Source organism: Clytia hemisphaerica, unplaced genomic scaffold, assembly GCF_902728285.1.
Source record: "Clytia hemisphaerica strain Z4C2 unplaced genomic scaffold, Clytia hemisphaerica genome assembly, whole genome shotgun sequence".
Lineage (NCBI taxonomy): Eukaryota > Metazoa > Cnidaria > Hydrozoa > Leptothecata > Clytiidae > Clytia > Clytia hemisphaerica.
In genome coordinates this window covers 546534-570393 of record NW_027103668.1, presented here as the reverse complement: position 1 = coordinate 570393, position 23860 = coordinate 546534, and the positions used below count along the sequence as shown (strand labels likewise).

The following is a 23860-nucleotide window of genomic DNA, read 5'->3' as shown; positions in this document are numbered from 1 at the left end:
CAACAAAAGGTGATCCCATGGTCCGATTTACCTGAAATTTTGCACACAAGCTGGGATTCATAAAACTAGTCAAAATCTGAAATTTCAAAAATTTCGGAATATCTGGCGGTATTTTACAGACTGGTCTGTAAATTACACATTCTGGTCAAAAAAAGGTGATCCCATGGTCCGATTTACCTGAAATTTTGCACACAAGCTGGGATTCACGAAACAAGTCAAAATCTGAAATTTCAAAATTTTCGGAATGTCTGGCGGTATTTTACAGACTGGTCTGTAAATTACACATTCTGGTAAAAAAAAGCGGATCCTGTGGTCCGATTCACCTGAAGTTTTGCACACAAGCTGGGATTCGTGAAACAAGTCAAAATCCAAAATTTTAAAATTTTCAGAATATCTGGCGGTATTTTACGGACCTGTCTGTAAATTACACATTCTCGTCAAAAAAACTTTGCAATCAATCCAAATTTTGAAATCCTTCCATGCAACTTTGATCCACTGAGAGTGCCAACTTAAATACCACTTTTTTCCAATTGTCTTGCCAATAATTATATTAGTTTTCCTGTAAATATAATAAAGGGAAAGTATAATATCAAAAAGTGTCAATTGTAAGAAAAAGTTGGGACTGATTATGATTGGTAAATTTTCAATTGTATAGGTTTTGAATTTCCCGTCTGTCCGAAAATGTTCTAGAGAAATAATACACAAGTTTGTCTATTTCTTCCATAGGGACAACCTGAAAGTCAATCAACATAACCAGAAAGGCAATCAACACAACACACTACATGTTTAAGATTTTTGAATTTATATATCATGGCTGGCCGAAAAATTTTAATTTCTACTGTCATAGTGATTACTAAAAAGTTTTTTTGATTTCCCGTCTGTCCGAAAAAGCTGTAAATGTGAAAATGTGAAAAATGAAATGATATCGTGATAATTAACTTTTCTAATACTTTTCTGTTTTATAGATAATAAATAATGTAACAAAACGAAATGGATAAAAAGTTTAAAAAAGATTGTTAATCGTAGTCAACAACAAATAAACCACATTGATAGGGTTCGGTTGAATGGGTGGTTGTTGCTGGGATGGATGCGGGTATGGTTGAAATCTGCCACGGCCAGGATGATTGGCACCGCGGCTTGGATGATTGGCGCCACGATTAGCACCGCGGCCTGGATAATTGGCGCCACGATTGGCACCGCAGCCTGGATGATTGGCACCACGGCCTGAATGATTGGCGCCAAGATTGGCACCACAGCCTGAATGATTGGCGCCAAGATTGGCACCACGGCCTGGATGATTAACACCACGATTGGCACCGCGGCCGGGATGATTGGCACCGCGGTCTGGATGATTGACACCACGATTGGCACCGCAGCCTGGATGATTAACACCACGATTGGCACCACGATTGGCACCGCGGCTTGGATGGTTAACACCACGATTGGCACCGCGGCCTGGATGATTGACGCCACCACCGCCACCATCTTGATTGATGGCACCACCATCACCACCATCTTGATTGATGGCACCACCATCACCACCATCACCACCATCTTGATTGATGGCACCACCGTCACCACCATCTTGATTGATGGCACCACCATCACCACCATCTTGATTGATGGCACCACAATCACCACCATCTTGATTGATTGCACCACCATCGCCACCATCTTGATTGATAACATTTTCTATATCAACTTGCTGCTCTATATTTAAATTCATAACCTCAAACTGTTCTTGTTCTACTTCTTCTGACAGCACATCCTGATTTACTTCATCAACCTCTGAAGCAGTAGCATCCGAATCTTGCTGTTGTGAATCTGGCTGTTCTGTATCTTCGACTAATATAAAAACATGTTCTGCAGTAACCTGTTCTACATCATCTAATCCCTGATAAATGAAAAAACTCTCCAGATTAGATTGGCTGTTGTGTAGAGAAGTATAGAGCAAATCGCTAACTTTAAATGAACTGGAAAACAACTAGTCAAACCAGATGATATCACCTAAGCTTCTTTGCTAAATTGTAGGGAGTCATACAAAATTCTCTGAACTGAAGGTAATAAATTTTCAAAATTTTTCCCAAAATTGGAAAATGATCCCCTTCAACTTTAACCACAGGAGAGAATGAAGTTTATAATCAAATTCTTACGTAAGCGATTGTAGAGGCTGGCGATGGTGGAGAAGGAAGGTTAATGTTATCCATACTTTGTTTGTTATTGTTGTTATTTCTAAAAATGAAAATAGAGGAAGACAAGAAAAGAATTGCTAAATTGTTCTTGCATCATTAAAGGGGAAGGGTATCAATTAGAATACTTTTACTTCAAAGTCAAACCTGGACAGACAATAATTCTTTCAGAAAGACGCTCCTGTATTTTTTGTTCCATAGTTTTGAAATGTGATTTAGAGGGTTTTGGGCATAAATTAGTTTGATAAATTTTTTACAGTATACCCCTGGTTGTCAAAACGGAGGTTTGGGGCCCCCAAAACGGAGGTTTAGTTAAAATCAAATTATTAAGCCCAGTGGTAATAGGGGGAAAAACTATGAACATATTTGTGTTTACCCTTAAATTTACGACCCGATAAATGTAAAATTTATGATTTTTATGAAATATTTCAAGATTTTCGATATTGCAAAGTCCAAACTGAAAATTTAGAAATTTCCAAAATGACAATTTTGATTTAACAACGTCTTAATTAAGTTACTGAAAACCAATCTCTTTTGAAAATAGTTTCATTCATTTATGGAATAAGCTGTGAAAACTTTAGAAAAAAAGCTTAACTGAAACTGAAAATATTAAGCTTTAAATGTATTTTCCCCATATATTTTACTAAAAAAAGACAGAGTTTGCCGTTTTTGCTAATTCAGCGAAAGATTTTATATATAAAATGTTAATTTTTTGTTATAAGCTATTAACTCAAGCTGATAGGAATGAAATTCAAGATTTTTTGCTGTTTCTCATATTTAGAATTTTCGGTTCTATCAATGCTGATTCTAGGGTCCCAAAATACTGGTTGACCTTTACTTATTTTCAATATCCAAGGAGCTAGAGTGAGTTATATGCAATTTTTATCTAATTCTGGTGTTAAGATATTTCCTTCAGACGCAAATATGTTATTTTGAATCTGTCTCAAACCATCAAAAACATGCTCATTTTTAAGTTTAACCATCATTCTTTCAAAATAAACAAAAATCGTTTAATTCTGATAAATCTGCAAGTCAGAATCCTCATTTTAATGACAAGCTCCGTTTTGGGGGCCGTCTCCGTTTTGGTAGCCATATACTGTAGAGACTCAGTTTTATACACGATAAGTTTTTTTTACGCCACGCGCAGATCCAGAGAAAGGATGCTACACTAAAAATTCACTCCATTAAGAATTAGTGAATAAGAGATAGGAATAATATGAAAGTTGGAATCGGTGATTGAAAAAAGATTTATCCTCCCTTATCACTAACAGATAATGACGGACAAGATGGGAATAGCGTAAATATTATTGCTTTGGCCTTCGATAATGAAACATTTTTGTTGGCTTTGGGATTACGAAAAGTCTCGGCAAATGATTTTACCGAGTTTGTTTGCGACTAAGCTAATAAATAGTATACATAATCAAATTATACTATTAGCTTAGAACCTTGGCTATAAAAAGAAGGGGAAGTTCATTCGAAGTAATACGGTAGCTATCTGGCTATATTATCTATCACTCGAGTTCAATGAGCTATTCCATTTAAAAACCATTCAGGGGGGGGTTAACGTATTCACGCGTGAAAGAAATCTGTTTCTCACGTTCATGAGCTTATGCTTCCAATCGTCTGTTAAATTTTTGAGACGTTATTTTCGCTAGCTTTGACCTATTTATGGCCTTTTTTAAGCAGTTTGATTTATATTTAGACCACTTTTGGTTGGTACTTTTGTAGCTGTCTGATCAAGAATTATTACATCTTGTGTGACTGGTTCATGAGATACTGGCCTACCAGCACCTTAATCACGCTTTTTGCCCTTTCCTTTTCGATTATTCTGTTGGCTTCCTTGTAAAATGTGGCTTAAATCTACCTCTATTGTTGTTGCTGTTGGTGTTTAATACTTCCATTTTTTCTCGATGTTGATGCTCTTGGTCTTGCAGTGGGAAACCTGTTTTGTTACTCCTCAACAGAATTCAAAGATCGATTAGTACCAGAATCATTACCAAAGTCTATTGACATTGTCAATGGCTTCTTGCGCGATTTCTCTAACATCTCCTCTGTTGTTGTCTGCCGCCATTTTGTTTCTTTTTAATTTTCCGTGAGTTCGCGCTCGCTATACCTATTCATAATATACAACACTGTAACAGTGTAAGCTGTAAGTGTAAACTGATTGGTTGTAAAATCAAATAATACGTCACTTGCAAGCAATCAGCAAGATGGAAATTTTTTCTGTGCTGCCAGGATCCTGAAAATGCAACAATATGGCAGAAATCAACGAAATTCTAACAAGGAAATTCAACAAAATTATGGATATTGCACACCCAATAACTGTTTAACAAACAGCATCATAGCAGATAACGACACCTTACAATGTAGTAGATGTGATAGACTTGTCCATTATGCTTGCTCTGAGCTCCCGGCCTATCAGATTCAGCTTTGTCTGCAATATAAAAGCCGGCGCTTCGAATGTGAAAATTGTGTTACAATAACGCCACTCGTACTTTAGAGGATTAAAACAAGCAGACAAAATGCTCGCAGTAACATTACAACGAAGGAAGCAGATAAAGATGAAAATCATGGATTGAAATTAGGTTTCAACGAGAGAATAACCTCTCTAGAAAGGAAAGTCGAGAAGCTAATGAATAAAAAAGACGCCAACAAAGAACGGAACAATTAACGATCTGAAACACAGCTCAACAACACAGAAACAAAAAAACAATCATATGTAGAAGTCACCAAAGAAGATCTACTAAAACAAGAGGTGAACATAAAAAGTTTCATCAAATCAGTGAACGAAGAGGAGCGTTGGCTCAAATCAACCAAGTGCAACATCAGGGTGAATGATTTAGGTGAAAACAAGCACGAAAACGAAGAAGAGCAACGAGTTGGTGACAAAGATTTTATAGAAAGAACACTGAAACAACAAATGGGTTTCGATATGACGATAATCAAGGTAGAACGTATAGGTGCTCGTAAAGATGAAATGTATACAAATAAACGATGGAGATTAAAAGTTACTCTCGAGAGTGAAGAAAAAAGGATTAGAATACTTGCATCAGCCCACAAACTAGATAAAGACGATGATTTTAGAGTATCAGATGATTTTTCAAGGAAAGAACGCGAGATAATAAAACAATGGCATCATAAAGCGAAAGAAAAAGACAATAGTCATATATGGAAAGTGAGAGGTCGTCCTAGGACTAAACTCTATTTAAAGAAATTTACGACGGAAACAACATGATTGTAAGAAGAGTAGGTGAGAGGCCCAGGTGCCTAACGAATGGAATGACAAGATCTATAAATTGTAAAGATGTAAGATTGTTTCATAGAGGTCAATAGAGCTGAGAAATACACTTCTATAAATAAATAAACAAATAATGTCTCAGATGGATGTCTCAGATGAATATGATGCAATATCATGAATAACATATTATATAGATGAACTTAATTACATGTAGATAGAAATAATTATATGTAATTATGGCCAGAACGGACCTCCATATAAACTTTCAAAAATTTTGTTTAAAGATTCAAAGTATGTTATTCATATTTCTACAGATTGTGACGTCGGTGAATGTTTATTAGTTCATTCTCTTATTTCCATTCTTTGTTTAAATTCATAACTAATGAAACTATCAACTAATAAAAGCTTTTAAAACATAACAAATAAAGAAGGAAATGCGCTCAAAAAAGCACTTTTGTAATCCTTAATCTCTGAGAAGCCCGAATATTTTATACAGACCGGTGAATATTTCACCTAAAATGCTCACCTTCTGCATAACTAATGGTTCGATCTTGCTAAAATTTTGAGAGCAAGCTTCTGTTATCAATACCTACCACTGGTCAAAGTTTCAAGTCAATAGCATTGTCCAATCTTGAGATATAAAATTGAGATATAGTATAATAATACAATGTTAGGTTTTATATCACTTAAGGTCACTAGATACTCCTTGTGAGCTTTCACTCCCAACTGATCCATTTGCATTTTCCATAGCTCCAGGACAGAATTCTCTTCAGGACCTCAATTCGTCCTGTTTTGTCCTATGTTTACATTTTCGGGGAATCTCCTGCTGAATATTAGTATCTCAATCGGTTAGGTTCTACTTTGTTTTTGTTTATCAAGAGGGAGATTCCTACAGTCCGGACGGAACGTAATCTCGGGAAAAATAACCCTCACCTGCGGATAGGCCCCGTAACGGAGTGTTGTTTCTCCCCAGAGCCCGCTTTCTCCCTTAGTGGTCTACTGATCACTACAGTATGTGGCCCCCAAAACGGCGATCAAATTTACAATTTCTATCAAAGCTAGAGGAAAAGAGGTTTTACAAAAATTTTTCCTGCATGCAAAACTTTAACATCTCTACTTTATTTCCCGACAGTTCTTTTTCAAAATTTTCAATTTCAACAATATTTTTCGATCGCTTAAAGATAGGTAGCTTTTTTCTAATGGCCCCCAAAACGGAGGTTTGCAATTTTAGCGATTTCTCGAGATATCTTTAAGATATTAATAGAAAATTTTGACCATAGTTTTGAAATGTGATTTAGAGGGTTTTGGGTATAAATTTGTTTGATAAAATTTTTACAGTATACCCCTGGTTGTCAAAATGCAGGTTTGGGGCCCCCAAAACGGAGGTGTAGTTAAAATAGAATTATTAAGCCCAGTGGTAATAGGAGGAAAAACTATGAACATATTTGTGTTTACTCTTAAATTTACGACCCGATAGATGTAAAATTTGATTTTTATGAAATATTTCAAGATTTTCGATATTGCAAAGTCCAAACTGAAAATTTAGAAATTTTCAAAATGACAATTTAGATTTAACAACGTCTTAATCAAGTTTCTGAAAATCAATGTCTTTTGAAAATAGTTCCATTCATGTAAGGAAAAAGCTGTGAAAATTTGAGAAGAAAAGCTTAACTGAAGCTGAAAATATTAAGCTTTAAAGGTATTTTTCTCCTATATTTTGCAGAAAAATGACAGAATTTGTCATTTTTGCTGATTCAGCGAAAATTTTTATATATAATGTAAATTTTTTGCTATAAGCTATTAACTCAACCTGATAGGAATGGAATTCCAAGATTTTTTGGTGTTTCTCATATTTAGCATTTTCGGTTTTATCAATGCTGATTCTAGGGTCCCAAAATACTGGTTGACCTTTAAAATGCTACATCTTTTACCCATCCTCTAAAGTCACAGATGTATCTGCAATAATAATCATTTGACGTCAAATAAAATCTGTGCGGTTGTGCTCTTGACAATGCAACAAAATGGCGAAAACTTCTGAAAATCTTAACACGGAAATTTCATCAAAATATGGATCCTGCACCCCAAATGAATGCTTTATAAATGAAATAATACGGGATAACGATGTCTTGCAGTGTAGGAAGTGTCAAAGATTTGTTCATTATGCCTGTTCGGAGCTTCCAGCCTACCAAGTACAGATTTGCCTTCAGTACAAAGCAAGGAGATTCGAATGTGCGAAATGCATCACAGTCACGCCAATATTATTAGAGAAGTTCAAAACAAGTAAACAAAGAACGACCAATAACAAGGCAACAAATACTGGAGGTAAAGAGAAAGATCAAGATGAGCAATGTGTTTTCGCTAGACTGGATAGACTGGAGAAGAAGATCGACGATCTTGTAAACAAAGATGATGTCGTTAAAGGATCCAAACAACAGCAGACATACGCTAGCATCGCTAAAGATGAGCTAAAGAAAAAAGACCACGATATAGAATCAAAGCAACAACAGACATACGCTAGCATTACTAAAGATGAGCTAAAGAAACAAGAGGTAACGATCAAGAATTTCATCAAAGAAGAGAAAGAAGAAGAACGATGGTTAAACTTAACAAAGTAACAATATCATTGTTCACAACCTCGGAGAGAACAAACATGAAGACCTAGAAGAACAACGTGTAGGTGATAAGGATTATGTTGAAGAAGTTGTACAAAACCAAAGGGATTAAAGGTAAACATCGTCAGCGCAGAAAGAATAGGAGCTCGGAAGGACGAAATGTTCAAAACAAAAAGATGGCGACCCTTGAAAGTCGTGCTAAAGAACGAAGAAGAGAAAACGTCATATTCTGGCATCAGTCCACAAATTAGAGAAAGACGAATTTAGAGTATCCGACGATTTTTCGAAGAAAGAACGCGAAACCATCAAAGAGTGGCATAGGAAGGCAAAGGAGAAAACAGCATTACAAAAGGATGGCAGCTGGATATATAAGGTTAGAGGAAGTCCTCGGACAAAACTCTACTTTAAGAAGATCTGTAACAAACCCGTTACTGAAAATGAAATATTGTAAAGACGACTGGTTAAGAGGCCCACCGTGCGCCTACAACTGTAAAATTGTAAAATGTTAAGCATGATTATTTCATAGAGGTCGATAGACCTGAGAAATATATTACTGTAAATTAAAAAAAAAAAAATTAAAAAATTTTCTGAACGGCATTAGATGTAGAAAGTTTCCTATACCCCATTTTCATAACTTATTTTCAATATCCAAGGAGCTAGAGTGAGTTATATGCAATTTTTATCTAATTTTGGTGTTAAAATATCTCCTTCATACGCAAATATGTTATTTTGAATCTGTCTCAAACCATAAAAAACATGCTCACTTTTTAGTATAACCATCATTCTTTCTAAATAAACAAAAATCGTTTAATTCTGATAAATCTACAAGTCAGAATCCTCATTTTAATGACAACCTCCGTTTTGGGGGCCGTCTCCGTTTTTGGGGTCATATACTGTATTCTGTTCGCACGCACTTGAAAAACGAAAACTTATTTTTTTTAGATACATTTAGGATTTTTCTCTTCTTTTTTTTTTTAAATGTAAATATTTACCTTTAGAGACTTATTATATATACTGATATATACCAGATTATTGGTGGCAAAAGAGAACAAGAAAAAAAAAAAAAAAGGACTACTTTAGGCAAAAAAGGCAAATTTGGGCTGGTCTGTAAAATACACGCCTATGGCAGGTGGGCAAAATTGACCCTGTGCCTCTTATATATATGTCAAATGGAGTTCCCGTGCAAAATTTAAGCAAAAATATGGAAGTGAAGGGGGTCCTATTTTTGGAGGTGTCAAAAGTTGATGATGTCGTCAGGTGGCAATGACGTCATCACTCATGACGAAATTTTGACAGAAGGTGTCAATCCATGATTTCACGAAAAAATATTAAATCTATCAAAAATTATTAAAAATCTTTGGCTAGGGGAGAGGGGCTTTAGGCCTATAGTCCCCCCCCCCGAAGATGCACGACGGGTTAATTATTGAAAAGCTTTGCCATCCCAAATAACTCAACGCATGAAAAACTCATTAAATACTAAGGTATAACATAGATAAAACAACTTAAGAACATCTTTGTACAGAGCCCTAAAAACAAAATAAGTTATCTCATGACATCGATTGTACCCTCAAGAACTGATTTGACATCTCCTTTCTTTTATCAAAGTTTGAAAAATCTAAAGCGAAAAAACAAACCAATTTTGGTCCGTCTCCCAATTCCACAGAAGGGCCATGTTGCCATTGACCGACCTTCCAGTAAACACTTGTTCTAATAATATGTCCCTCATCCATGAGTTTGCAACGATCTCTACATAGGACTTTGACATTCTTCCAACAGGTATGTTGTTTTTTGCCACAACAATCTTTATTACATTTTGGTCATACACATTATCTGGTTCCCTTACACAGGTCATTCTTTCCTCCACAGGCTTGACTCCAAACTTGTGATACCCGTTTATCGTGGCATAGAAAGACAGGAAAGGTTTTTGGAGCAGTTTGTTCGCTTTTCGATAAAAGTTGTGTTTAACTACATCTTCCAGGTCACATTCCTTCACCTCAGACACCAAACAGCGAACTCTTTTAGTTGAAAATTCCGCCATGCCGATCACCACTTTTTCTTCCACTGAATTGTTCAACTCAATTTTAGGAAATGATTGAGATTTTTATTTGAAAAAAGGAATTAGGAATTAGGAATTAGGAGTTACCATCCATCCATTTCTTTCGAAAACTTCCCGATAGCTATACTCTGAATAGTCTACATAATAGACAAATCCAGGCTTTATGCCTTCATCTTGGTCTATAAGGGTTGCGATTGGATCGATATTGTTATACGTGACCACATCCCCCCCTAGAGATTTTGTTAATTAATAACTTTTAGCATGATTGAACTTTTCAACAAAAGAAGTTAATCAATACATCTGGTTGGTTTAGGCTTCGAAGCGCATGCGATGTAAACTGAAAACTTCGATATTTAAAACAAGAGCAATGCTCATATGCCGAAGAGAAGAAGTTTTGTGCTCGGAGAGATGGAGATTATGACAGGGAGGGTGCTACTGAAAGCCTGGATTGTTCCAATTACACTTAATCGGCTTGATCTTTTTCTTTAATTCCAAGTACGATTTTTCCAAGCTTTTGTTATGACTGTGATGTTCGTGATAGAGAGTTAGCCTGAAAACCATCGTGATTCTTAAAATATAGATGAGGGGATCCCAAAAACAGTTGAAGACCTTGTTCACCGGCAAGGTGGGGGTAAGTGCCCCATATAGCCTGGATTAAAAAGCAACTTGTCTTTTTAAGAGCAGAATTTTCTCCAGAATTAATTCTGGCTGCATTGCTAATGTACACGATTGTTCTTTTAAGTAAATCTGAGCTGAGGCTGGAGTTCTTATATTAGACTTATACAAATCACTAAGTATACAGACGAAGCCTTTTTTAGTTTTTCAGATTTTTATTCATCGAATGGTTGGTGAGCAGAAAGAATTTTGACATTAACTTGCGAAAAAGCAAAAAAGGTTAAAACTTGTCAATGTTTCTGCTCAAAAAATGATAGTATGCTTAAGGTAGGAAAAGAGACCGATTTGTGAACATTAATTTACAGGAATATTTTATAATTTCAGATAGAGTAAATAAAACCATGTGCCAAGGTAGCAACAAAATCAACCCTACTAGTATTACAAGCTACTTCCATCAAATTTAATTTAGTGAGATTGAATAAGGTGAATTCAGAAACAAGTAAGATCAATGCTATGGTCGAATGAAAAGTTTTTGGACCTACCTGGAGGTCCTATAGATTGACCCGTATCTGTCTGTCCGTCCACCTGTTCAGCGTTTTTCTCAAAATCTAGTCATGGGATCATCCAGATTTATTGTACACTGTTAGATGACGATGAACAAACAATAACGGAGCCCGATTTTTGAAAAAATATCTTATTCGGCATATTTTACCAAAATTTGCCCAAAAATAGTTTGTTTTTTTAACTTTGCTCAAAATCCAGTCATAGGATCCAAATTTTTGCAAGATACTATAGGAGCAGCATAGGTAAAAGTTGGATGAAATGAATTAATTTTTTTGCTTTATAAGCAATTCTTTTATAAGCACAAATAAATTTCTTACAACGAAATATTGGAAGGTAAACACAGCATTTCCAATGTTTTTATTATAAACACACTTTTATTTTGTAAATAATGACTTCGTATTTTCGTTTGTTTAGAGAAATTCCACTTTTGTAAAACTAAAGACATATGTTTTCTAATCTCTGGCATAACTTTTGGTGCAAGCTTTGTTAAAAATATATAACGAAATAAACTGGAGCTTGTCGATTCAGGCCCTGTTCGAACTGGGAACCATTGGATTTGAAACGGCACCTCTATCCGACTGCGCCACGTGTATATATAATCAATAGTGGATTCAAGATTATAATGCCTATATTTAAGAAACATAAATCAAAACTGAAAGTCAACGTCTAAGTTACCGACCAAACGTAATTGTGACACTTTATATCGCCAACTTGGTCTAAACCATATTCCAACCAAAATTGTCTATCTATCATGCAGCATCTTATACAGTCGAAGATAGTGGGATGAATTTAGTATCGCTACGTTTAAATGGCTTCCTCCGTTTGAAGTCAATATGACTATGGAAGATGAACCGTTTGGTAGCGATGGATTCAGAGATGTGTATAAAGCTTTTCCTACCAGAAATTATATGGTGATTATGTTGTTAAAGTTTTTCAAAAAGACAAAATAAATGTTCTAACATTCACTGAGGAAGAACACGCAAGAAAGACTGTTCCGATGCATTCATTAACGAAACATCTTTATTCAAAATTTACCCAAGCTGTACCAAAGGGTTTTTGGAAAGTCCTACACATATATTTCACTTTATTTCGGAAAGTTCAATGATGGAAATTGTGAGCACTTTGTCACCGTTGAAAGATTCCTGGAAAGAGAATTTACAAAATACACTAACAATGATGGAAACACCAATCCTGCAATTGATGATAACATTTTGCTGAGAAAAGCTGAGACTCACTACAGCTAACCTTGAGTCAAAAATAATAATGGTTGTAGATCTTCAAGGCGTCAATTACACCCTTAATTACCCTGAAGCAAGTCAAAGCCTTCATTGTAATTTTTTAATCATTCCGAAACAGAAGGTAATTTAGCAAAAAGTTTAAGGGAATTTAAATAGTGGTATGTTAAAGAAAAACCTAATCCAAATGAAGATAAAAGAAAAGTAAGAGTGGAGAAACAATGAATTGTAAAAATCCTTTTTGATAAATACACTTCCGTACAATCATTTACACAAGGTCATCAAAATACATACAAAATGGGGACATCCAATTTAGAGATAAAATTCTTCCAGGTCACTTGAGACACAATAGAAAAATAAAACTAAGGGAAACAAAATTAAGAAATGCTAATTAAAGTTTTTACCAATGATCCAAAAAAGGCAAAAACAACAGTACAAAATCAGAATGCGCCCGGTACTAAAATGATGTTTACAGAAAGAGATGCGCCGCCATTTGAGTTGTCATCATCTTCCTCATCTCCACAGTCTACAGATCCATTATCTTCGTCATTGTTATCCTCATCTTCAGCAACTTTCTCCTGCTTCGATTTAAAAACTTCTAGGGTACGAAATAGATATAGATTTCCAATTACTAGCTGTCTCGTATAAAACAGAATGAGCGTTTTTTGAAATTAGACCGAAAGTTTGCAATGTTTTGACTTCAAAAATGTTGAATAAGAATTGGAATGAACTGTTTGTGTTTTTAATGGAGTAGCGCGTTGTTTTTGCAATATAAGCAACCAGAGTGGTGAATAGACTCAAACTGGCTTTAATTTATACGTAGAAATATTTTTGAATAGATTAATGATATAATTTTTCGCAAAGTCCAAAAATATATCTATCCCGTCTAAAATTTGAGTAATTAGGTTAAGAACATTGACCTGTGCTTACAGATAGTGATTCTTATAGCTAAAGATGCGCTTTTTGAGCCGTTTTCAGCCATCTTTTACCTACTTTCACGCAAAAATGAAGAAAAATTAATGAACCCGTTTTTTATACCGTTTTTTGGCCCAAATTTACCCAAAATCTTTGAGAAAATCGGGCTCTGTCAGATTCGAGGTTTTAAAGTCATGCAATATTTTGCCAAAAATCAGAAATTTTGAATGAGCCAATCTCGCACGAAAAAAACGCACGAACGAACGAACATGATCTTTCTGCCAAAATTCAGAAAAAACTAATAAAGCAACTTTGCACAAAGACCAAAAAAACCTATTTTTAGGCGATTTTTGGCCCAAAGTTGCCCAAAATTTTTTTTTCGAAAATCGGACTCCGTCACATTTTGGGCTGTTTTCGGCATTGCCATTTTGCATCTTTGTGCCAAAAATCAAAAAAACTAATGAGCCAATCTCGAGAAAAGCTGGTAACAGACTAACAGATGAACAGACATTTGTTAATTTATAGGACCTCCAGGTAGGTCCACAAATTCGTCAGAACTCTCACTTGGCCCTTATCAGAGAATGAACAGTAAATCCTCGCATCTCAAGGAAGAATAATCATTTGAGTTTGACAAGAGCTTACCAGCATGTTTTATGGCTCTATTGTGAAAATCAGTATAAAGCCCATCTAAAATTCATTTGGGCCGGGTTGTTACTGAAGCTATAATGATTATACTGTCAAATATCGTTGCCATATTGCACTTAACGAAACTGATTGTTGCGCATTAGGTGATGTCCTAAGGAGAACTACTTAGAGAAATCTAAAAAGCAGAATGCTTCTTTCTTTGACAAAGAAAATCAAAATATTTACCTTGTTTTATTAGTTTTACGGGAAAAAAGGCACATGAATCTACATTGGCTGTCACCATTTCATTCATCTAAAGAGGAAAACAAGGTAGGTTTACAGATAGAGAGAAGATAAGATTGACCACCTAAAATAAATCGAGTCAAAGTATTCTACTGTACTCTCAATCAATGTGACGTTTTTGTCGAACTTTATGTCTATATTTCCTCACGTAAGTAAGGCATCCGAAAATGTATTAATTTTTAAGAGCAACAGGCTAATAAATCTGTTTGTTGATTTCCCTCATTTTGGTCAATTTTGATGCATTGCAGGGGCCGTTTTACCAAAATAATTGCTTTTTTTTTAATTTTGGCGAGAATTAATTTTACCAATAGTGAACAAAATACTTTATCTTGGCGAAAACTACTTTTGGCAACACTCGTCTTATAAATGATGTAAAATTTTGCTTGCAACTTGCGAGTCGAGAGTCCTAGATCGCTTCACAACTTTTATGCATATACGGCTAGTTCAAGTTCAGTAGTTGCTACTTTCGAGTTGGGACGTTGGTGAGTTGTTATGTAATATACAGGAACCAAAAATTTTAAAATTAAATTAATGTAGCTCAAAAGTACAAATTTGAAGCAAATTTAAAATTAGTCAGTAGCAAACATATTATCAACTTTTAAGATTCTGAAAAGCAAGGTGCTGGCTAGCAAAGCCAGAATAATTAGTACTGCTATGTCAGTGTCATGGCAGCCCGGGGGCCAATTATAGCTTTTTGATGGACTGGATGGCGCCGATAAGTGGCCTGGGAGAATTTGGCAGGTATGATTTTTTGGCTTTGCTTGAGGTGGTAGCAAATACATACCACTAGATCCAGTCCCTTTTTGGAGAAAAACAAACAGAAAAATATGACCAATTGTGAGAAAGCGGAAAACGCTAGTGTGGGTTGGATGAGATTGAACAATAGGTGAAGACATGATGTTATAAAAAGACTGAATATATTTGACAATGAAGACAAACTGTCCAAATAATCCCAAACTTTATCTTAGCTGATCTGGATTATGCCAATATACTAGTTAAATGAATATGAAGATTCATTGTTGTCTTGTCGATGGTCAGGCTTCAACTGTCCTTGCTGGAGAGAATGGACTCCCAAAACCACATGGCACAAGGAGGAGAGCTCACTCGGCCCAATCTCCCAGCAAGGAACTGGGGGCCAGTAGAGATCTAGACTAGCCTCATGTTCAAACAATGATCTCTACTGTCAGGGCAAGATGGTAGACCTAGCCATAATATATATTATACAAACAAATTATCCATGTAACATATAATATATATTATCCTACAACATATTACAATCATAATATCAAGTCACTATAACCTTAGTTTTGCTTCCTTACACGATGGACCAATCTTTTTCAAATTTTGGAGGTATTGTCATGTTTTTATCATAGTTTTATAAATTTTGATGGGGTTTTAGAATAAGATTGATTGTTTTGTTGTTTTCATAATTTTTTTGAAAACGAAAGTAAAATAATTCAAGATTGCCGAATTCCTCTAGTCTACTTCACTGGACTCAGCGCCATCAAAATCATCAGGAAGCAAAGTTCAGTCAGAAGTAGCAGCGGCGGATCTGAGGGGGTTCAAATGGTTCAGCTGAACCACCCCAACCCTTTTAGTAAATAAAAAAAACAAAGACCCTTTCTTCAAGTGAAATCTAGTTTTCTGATCGGAACTGATTTTTCTTTTTGGTCATATCTCGATATTATTTTACCAGGGGTTGTATGCATGTGGCGTGCGTTTCCGTGGTGCGCGCGACAAACTTAGCTTTTTCCGCGCTAAAAAATCTTTAGGTTATGTGTGTACGGCGTAGCTAGCTTTCCCGCGCTGTAAAAAGTCTTTGTTATGACTTTTTTTTTGCGGGATTAATATTTAGCTGTGTTCTGTGCTAGTAAAATCTTTGATTTTGAACCTGGTTCAGAAAATGCATCCAGTGAAATGGCAAATTTGAGGTGGTTCAAAAAAATTTCTCGAAAATACGAGACCGACCGTTTTGAGCGCAAAAGATTTTCCTACAAAAATAACTTTCAGTCGCATGTCGTCGCCGGCAAAATATTGAAATGATTTGAAGGGTAGCCATTCGTACGGCAAACGACCTCACTTCTTTGCAAGCGTTCAATGCAGTGTTTTAAAGAAAGGAATTGAAGTCCTGAAAAGTGGTAATAATCAGGCAATTACTTATTTTTTTGAGGACAGTTTTGGTTCAATTTAATCAGTAAATTTGAGAATCACACAACAATATCAATCAATGTATAATGATTTTTACAAAGACTCTGTGTGATGGAATTTTCATCTGCTTTTGTTTGATGTGGCAGGATGTGGTGAAGAGTGATAAAAGAAAAAGACTTTCATTCTGAGGAAACATTTTTGTTTTGGTTTATCTTTAGAGGAAAAGCATTCATACCAACAAAAACAAAACTTAAATCAATTTTGCTTGATAAATGAAGTTTGGAATTTATTTATGGGAATGGACTTATTTGTGAATATTTGGTGGAAGTTTATTGTGTCTTGAATATAATCACGAATTTACATTTGGCTCTTCTCCCATCATCGGGCATCAAGAATATCACAGGGAAAAATCTACCTAGAAACATATGGATCACAAGATTTGCGATTGGCTACGTTTCGAGAGGTTCTTCTCCCATCATTGGACATTGATGAATTTCACATGGAAAAAAAGCTAGCTAGCTTTATTCTTGAAAACTATTATAGAAAAACAAAACAAAATTTGTTTTATAACAGAGACTGGAAGAAAGGTTAGGGAACAACATTTTAGCAATTTGATTGAATTTGTTTGAAGAATGAAATTTCTGGAAAGGTGAACCTTCATGCATGCTTCAAGATAATGTGATGCGAGGAAATATTTTTGGTTTTGTCATGTCATAAGAAGAGAGTTCATACCACTTTATACTTGCAAAACAAAACTAAGATTACTTTTACGTGATCATATGAAAATGTGGTGTACTTTTATACAAAAAGAGACATCGGTGACCTCTGAAAAAATTACCCTCTTGTGCTTAATTGTAGGTGGGCATTTTGAATTTTTTTGGAAAAAATCACCCAATTAGCATTTTGTAATGACCTCCAATTTATGAAATTTTCCTGATAAAGTGCCGAACCTTCATTTTTCTTGGGTTTTTTGGGAAAATCACCCCAAAATCAGTTAATAATGACCCCCCATTTTATGAATTTTCTCTGAGAATACTGCCCCTGCATCTTCCAACCCCTACAAGTAAGCATAAAAGAGTACGGTTGAATGCAGAATTTATGAAATGATATATAACAACAATCTCTACCAAAAGAATTATAAACAACACTCCATATCATTGTGAAAGTTGAAAAAGTGCTTTCCTACAGATTGTTGATGATTACTGTTAGTACCTGTTAGTACCACGTCTTTAATAATGCTTAAAAACATCAAACTTTTTACTTTGAATGTAAAAAGTACTTTTTTATGAGATTATTCATCTAATTTGAGAGCTAGAATTTCTTGAGTCTACTTGCACATAAAACCCATTATATCAGTACTCATGGTGTACTCAACTTTTTGGCAATCTTTTATTTTTCCATCTTAAGAATATTGTATTCCCTTGTATGTATTATATAAATAATCTCCTTTATTTTTTAACTTGATCACTGTTTTCAAAATATTATCCATTTCTGGTTTTATAATGTAAACATACTCAACATGAAAAGTTTTTGCTTGATTGTCAGCCAATTAATTTACTACAAAGAAATTCCATACAAAAATGGTTATAAGAATAAATTATCGAACTTTTTTACTATGTTTTAAATATTCACGAAATGAAACTGAAGTGTGTAAAGTATTTAATATTATAAATTGGCTTATTTTTTCTTCAAACTTTTCTTCAAAACCATTTATTTGCTCTATGGCTTTCTCAAAAACATTTTCTGCAAGAACCATGAATGGGCTCTCCCAGAAAAAAATTGTACATGGGGGTGGAGGATATAACAATTTTTAGTGATTTACCCCCCGAACATTATTGGCCCCCCGGACAATAGGTTTTACCCCCCGGACAAGCATCTGCTGACCCCCCGGACACCCCAAATTACCCCTGGACAGAGCAAATTTACCCCCGGACAAGGCAAATTTTGATGATTTTTTGCTCCCCCCCCCCCGTACAAAATATCCTCCACCCCCATGTACAATTTTTTTCTGGAAGAGCCCAATATATAAAAGAGTATACACCAAACAAGCAGTTCTGGGCATGCTCTGGGTGTCTGTTTTATCAAAATAAAAGGTCAAACCAAAGAAATATAAGAAATATAATACTAACTATATTTCCGTTTTATGAACGTTTTGTGTGATAAGATTGAAACGAAGAAACTAGATGTGCGCAATTGTAGTTAGGGAATTTCCCAATGTATATATGAATATCACCACAAACGATTATTACACGTTCAGCATCTGCCTGTTCAAGCCGGGACAAAAAAATTGGCCTACCGCCCTCCTTTCAACGCATGGGACCATTCAAAAAGTACGTACGCTCGAGAGGGGGGGTACTCCCAAAAGCGTACGAGGGGGAGGGGGTCCTTGAGGAGAAGTACGTACGCTCGTAATTTTTCCTAAACTGTCTTTTTGAGAGAAAAACGCAATATTTTCACATCAAAGAATGGTTTTTGCGATTGTTATTTTCATTTCTCCTTTGGTATTTTTGTTCATCTTATTGATTCTTTTAATTTCTCGACACTTTGTTATATATACGATTGGATACCTATATATTCTACTGTTACAAGAGTTACAAGTTTCGACTTTGGTTAGGGGGTGTACTAAAAAGCGTACGTACGCTGAAGGGGGGAGGGTACACATAAAGCGTACAAGGGGAAGGGTGAGTCAAAAATTTGCCTTTTTCGAGCGTACGTACTTTTTGAATGGTCCCCCGCTAAGGCTATGTTTGGAGTTCATAGGTAATGGGAACTGCAGACGCGCAGGCGCTCATCAACGTCCCCCATGTTGAATGGAAAAAAGGTGACACCGCCCAAACAGGGCGGGTGAAAAGTCTACGCCCAAAAAGTTTGTTCCGAAAATTCTTTTTTGAAAAGAGATTTTTGAACCCCCTCAGAGAAACCCCAGATCCGCCTCTGAGTAGACTCTTGTCTAGTGTCATGGGGGGTTCCACTTTTCAAAAAGTGCTTTATAGGGGGGATAGGATATTTTCTGAATAAAATGATGTCACAAAAAATTCCCCTCTGCTACGATAGTCATTATGTATGATGGAAATTTTTAAAAAGTAGCAATTAGCAACATCTCGACTAGAATTGTTCCCTTATTTATCATCATTTTCAAGCAGAATAATAATGGGATCACCCCCCCCCCCAGGAAGATGAGGGAGAAAGGCGAATAGGGGGTATATTCTGTCCTCTACCTAGTGGGGGAGTAATAGGATAAATACAGACCTTCCTGATGTGTTTGGGGCATTCAGGCTTATGAGCCTGTCTTTCTAGGGATTTTGAGAGTCTTTTTTTGCTATAGTAGCTTGCGAATTGAGGCGAGTCTGGATCTTATCTTCGCAACCCTTATACAATACGGCTAGGGGGGATTTCCCAATTGGAGGGAGTACGAATTTTAAAGACAGGTGGGGCGGGGAAGGCCAGATGGGGGATTTTAGCTCATATTAGGGGGGACCAAAAAGCTGGAGGACGCCATGGAATAGTTCAATATTGGATTTATGTTAAATCACCAATTTAAAAATAAAAACAATCGTAACACAATGTCTCGTGATTACATTAGACCACGAAGATTTAAAATACTTACGGCATCCTCTATGTTTTTTTTCTTTCTAGATGGGTTGCCACATACCCAATCGGGGTTTTGAAGGTTTTCCTCCTTCTTTTCCGACAGTTTTCGCCCAAATTTTTGGCCACAATTTTTACAATTCTTGGCAGCAACGCCAACTGATATTTTGCAATTACCACATTCCTAATAAAAATTATTCATTATTACCTGCTAAGTTTAAAATTTCAGGGCCAAACTCAAGTAGATGATTGTTCCAAAAGAAAATCCCTAACAATCAGTAACAATAGGGGTCATGATGCTGTCAGCGTGATATACTGATTTAGGCAATTTGAAGCCAAAGCTATTTGCAGCCATTGTAAATTATTATTATTATTTACTGTTTTCTTTATATCTGCATTTTATTACAATCACCAACCGGGTTGCACCCAGCAACCTATGGCGGATGAAGGTTTTCTATAAGGAGTGGCGAGAGTTCGAATAAATAACGAGTTCTTGAAAGTAAAAAAAAAATCTGTTCTAAAAAGTGTATAAAACTGAATTGTAAAAAACTAATATAAAAATTGTATAAAACTATATAAAACTAAAATCTATAAAAACTGTATAAAAATAAACTGTAGAAAACTTGTAAAAAAAAGATTTTAAAAAACTGTCGGTATAAATAAGCTGTATATAAAAAAATAATTTAATTCACATTGAAAGAGTTTTACGGAGAATATGTGCGGTACTTGTTAGAACTATTTTCTGTATTTCTTGTAGCTGTGGATTTCCAGGGATTTTCTCAACAAAGTCTTGAACACCCGTTCTCACTAGCCCAAGGGCCCCTACAATCACTGGTACTACTGTTGTTTTCAAATTCCACATTTTCTGGATCTCTATTTCAAGATCTTTGTACTTGCTTAGTTTATCAAACATCTTAACTGAAACATTTCTGTCACTGGGGACACTCATATCGATCAGTAAGCAAGTTCTCTTCTTCCGATCCTTCACTACAATGTCTGGTCTATTAGCCTTTATCGTTCTGTCTGTGTTGATTGGGAAATCCCACAAGATGGTGACATTCTTGGATTCAACTACAGCTGGTGGATGGTGTTCATACCAGAAAGATGCGTCAGTTTCGACTCCGTAATGCTTTACAGATGCACCAGTGAAGGTATTGCCCAACACGGTCGTGGCGCTTCACATATTCATTTGGAGTCAGTACAGGACAACCAGAAACTAAATGGTCAATAGACTCAACATGTTTGTTACAAAATCTACAGTTAGGATCAGATCCATTTTTTAAGATGTTCGCCTGGTAGTTCCTAGTGAACAAACTTTGATCCTGGGCAGCTAGTATAAAGCCTTCCGTCTCTGCCTTCAGTCCTGAGCTCCTTAGCCACTGATGGGTTGCTTCTATATCTACATCAGCTTGGTGGCTTCGGTGATAGTAGTACTGACCGTGCAGTGATTTCTGGCTCCATGTTTGCTCCAGCTTTTTTCTCCCTGCTAACTTGGCTTTGCATTTGATGGATTTGGCAATTTTGGTAGCAGGCTGGTCTAAAACGACGTCAGGTTCGGTGTTGATATCTAATTCCCGGGCATATTTGTTTGCTTCTTTGACGATGGAATGGGAAGTTTTGTTCTGTTCGTGCCTGTGTAAAAGCGCCATCATCCAGTCACTCGAGCATTCAAGGTATTTACTCATTCCAATGGTTGCTATCTTGTAGGCTTGTTCTATCTGCAGAAGGCCTCTACCACCCTTGCTTCTCGGAAGGTATAGACGGTCAACGTCTGATTTTGGGTGCAGCATTCTGTTGCAAGTTAACAATTTTCTGGTCTTTCGATCCATTCTCTGTAAGTCTGCAATGTTCCAATTCAAGATACTAAAGCTATACTGTACTACCGGTATTGCAAGTGTGTTGATGGCTTGTATCCTATTTTTCGAGTTAAGCTCTGATTTGAGGACTAACCTGATCCTTCTATAGTACTCTCTACGGACTTTTTCTTTCATGGTAGCATGTTGTATTCCCTCACCCTCGTTCACCCCAAGGTACTTGTAAGTTTGCTCTGGATCTAATTCCTTGATGGAGTTGTCAAGATCAAGCAAAATATCAGATGTCTGGCGAATTCTACCCCGAATGAAAGTAGCCTTTGCGCACTTGTCAAGGCCAAATTCCATCGAGATGTCATTGCTAAATTGATGTACTGTGGTCAACAGTCCTTCAAGCTCACGATCATTCTTTGCAAATAGCTTCAAGTCATCCATGTAAAAAAGATGATTAATCTTCTTATCATACATCTGATATCCAGAGTTGGTGTTGTTCAGCTCGTTGGAAAGGGGAACAAGCGAAAGACAAAAAAGAAGAGGGGACAAAGAGTCTCCTTGGAAAATACCACGTTTTTTTTAAGGTAATTTGATTCAATAGTACCTTGCTGATGAGAAAGAAAGAGACGAGTTTCCCATTGCATCATAGCTGTTTTCAGAAAAATTGGTGATAATTGGGGAAACTTTGTAAAGATCTAGGGTTTTTAAAATCCAGTCGTGTGGTAACACTATCAAAAGCTTTCCTATAATCTATCCAAGCTGTGCTAAGGTTTTTATTTTTCGCTCTACAACTTTCTAATATCATTCTGTCAATAAGTAGTTGGTCTTTGCAACCATATGAATTACGTTTACAACCTTTTTGTTCAGTGGGCAGAATAGAGTTATCTTCAAGAAAAGAGTACATTCTTTCTGTTAAAACAGATGTGAGAAGTTTATAGATGGTGTTAAGACAAGTGATAGGTCGGTAGTTGTTGGGGTTTTTGGTATCCTCAGACTTTGGCAACAGGTAAGTAACGCCTTCTGTCAGCCATTCAGGGATACTGTTTGGGTTTCCAACAAGCTCGTTCAAAAAGAAAGTAAGTGCTCTGTGCATGGAAGGGAGATAGTTGAGCCAAAAGTTTTGAACTTTGTCAATCCCAGGAGATTTCCATTTCTGTGTCTTGCCTAAAGCAACGCGGACTTCTTCAACAGTAATTTCTTCCCATTCTTGTTCTTTTTTCCCTTTCATTCTTTCTTCTTCGCGTTCAATCCATGTTGCTTCTCTGTTGTAACTTTTTTTCTTTCCCCAGATATTATTCCAAAAGCCCTCAATATCTTCCTGTGATGGAGGTTCCTCAACTGAAATCTTTCCTTTCCCAATTTCTCTGTAAAACTTCTTTGCATCTGTGCTAAATACTTTATTTTGTCTGAAAAACTTTGTCCTTTTATCAAATCGTCGCATTCGTTGGGCTTTCAACTGCATTTTCTGCATAAGGTTTTCTTTAGCACAGAGAAGAGATGTCTCATCTTTAATTTGTAAAGCCCTTTTCAATTTTCTAGCCCTTCTGGTTTTAACCTCTACTCCTCTCACTAGCTCGTCTAAGATAGATATATCTGCCCGCAGAGAATCTATCTCGAGTTGAAGCTTTCTTTTCCATCTCGGGGCTTTATGAACATGAGTTCTTTTGTTTGTTTTCTTGATTTTCACTCCTACACTAGTGGTTGTTGATTTAGCTGTGGCATAAATGAGGTCATTTAGTTGGGAGAGATCAAGTTCATCCATGTCAACCTCAGACAAAAGTATTTTCAAAGCACTGTCATATATCCTAACTCTAGTGTTATTTTTCAAAGTAAACTGTAATTTGGGAGATTTTCTCTGTCAGTAAAGTCAATACTATTAACACGACTAAACTCGCGAATGATGTCATCTCTGGCCTCGGCAATTTCTTCTTTATGTTCTTCAACAAACAAATCGTTCAGCTCTTCTTC

At 36.1% G+C, this 23860-nt stretch overlaps 3 protein-coding genes across 3 annotated transcripts in view; 1 reads left to right on the top strand and 2 right to left on the bottom strand.

The window, feature by feature from the left end:
* Positions 1–1003: 1003 nt before the first annotated feature.
* On the bottom strand, positions 1004–2207 carry LOC136803337 (uncharacterized). The gene is made up of 2 exons (XM_067060051.1): positions 2154–2207; positions 1004–1894 (listed from the first exon to the last, which is right to left on the bottom strand). Exons 1-2 carry the CDS (start codon positions 2205–2207, stop codon positions 1004–1006), a joined length of 945 nt encoding a protein of 314 aa, XP_066916152.1.
* Positions 2208–3359: 1152 nt separating this feature from the next.
* Positions 3360–23860, top strand: part of LOC136803321 (sperm microtubule inner protein 8-like) — a 99997-nt gene continuing 79496 nt past the window's right edge. Inside the window, exon 1 of the mRNA XM_067060046.1 lies at positions 3360–3392. The gene's annotated coding sequence lies outside the window, so the exon portion shown is untranslated. The remainder of the gene's footprint in view (positions 3393–23860) is intronic.
* LOC136803336 (uncharacterized) lies at positions 21197–22366 on the bottom strand. The gene has a single exon (XM_067060050.1). It carries the CDS (start codon positions 22364–22366, stop codon positions 21197–21199), a length of 1170 nt encoding a protein of 389 aa, XP_066916151.1.

Bases quoted from the DNA above. Each gene is read 5' to 3' on its own strand.
- LOC136803336 (XM_067060050.1), bottom strand. From the start codon at position 22,366: ATGTATGATAAGAAGATTAATCATCTTTTTTACATGGATGACTTGAAG.
- LOC136803337 (XM_067060051.1), bottom strand. From the start codon at position 2,207: ATGGATAACATTAACCTTCCTTCTCCACCATCGCCAGCCTCTACAATC. The intron at 1,895-2,153 runs GTAAGAATTTGA...TTCATTTATCAG, and splicing joins CAGCCTCTACAATCGCTTAC to GGATTAGATGATGTAGAACA.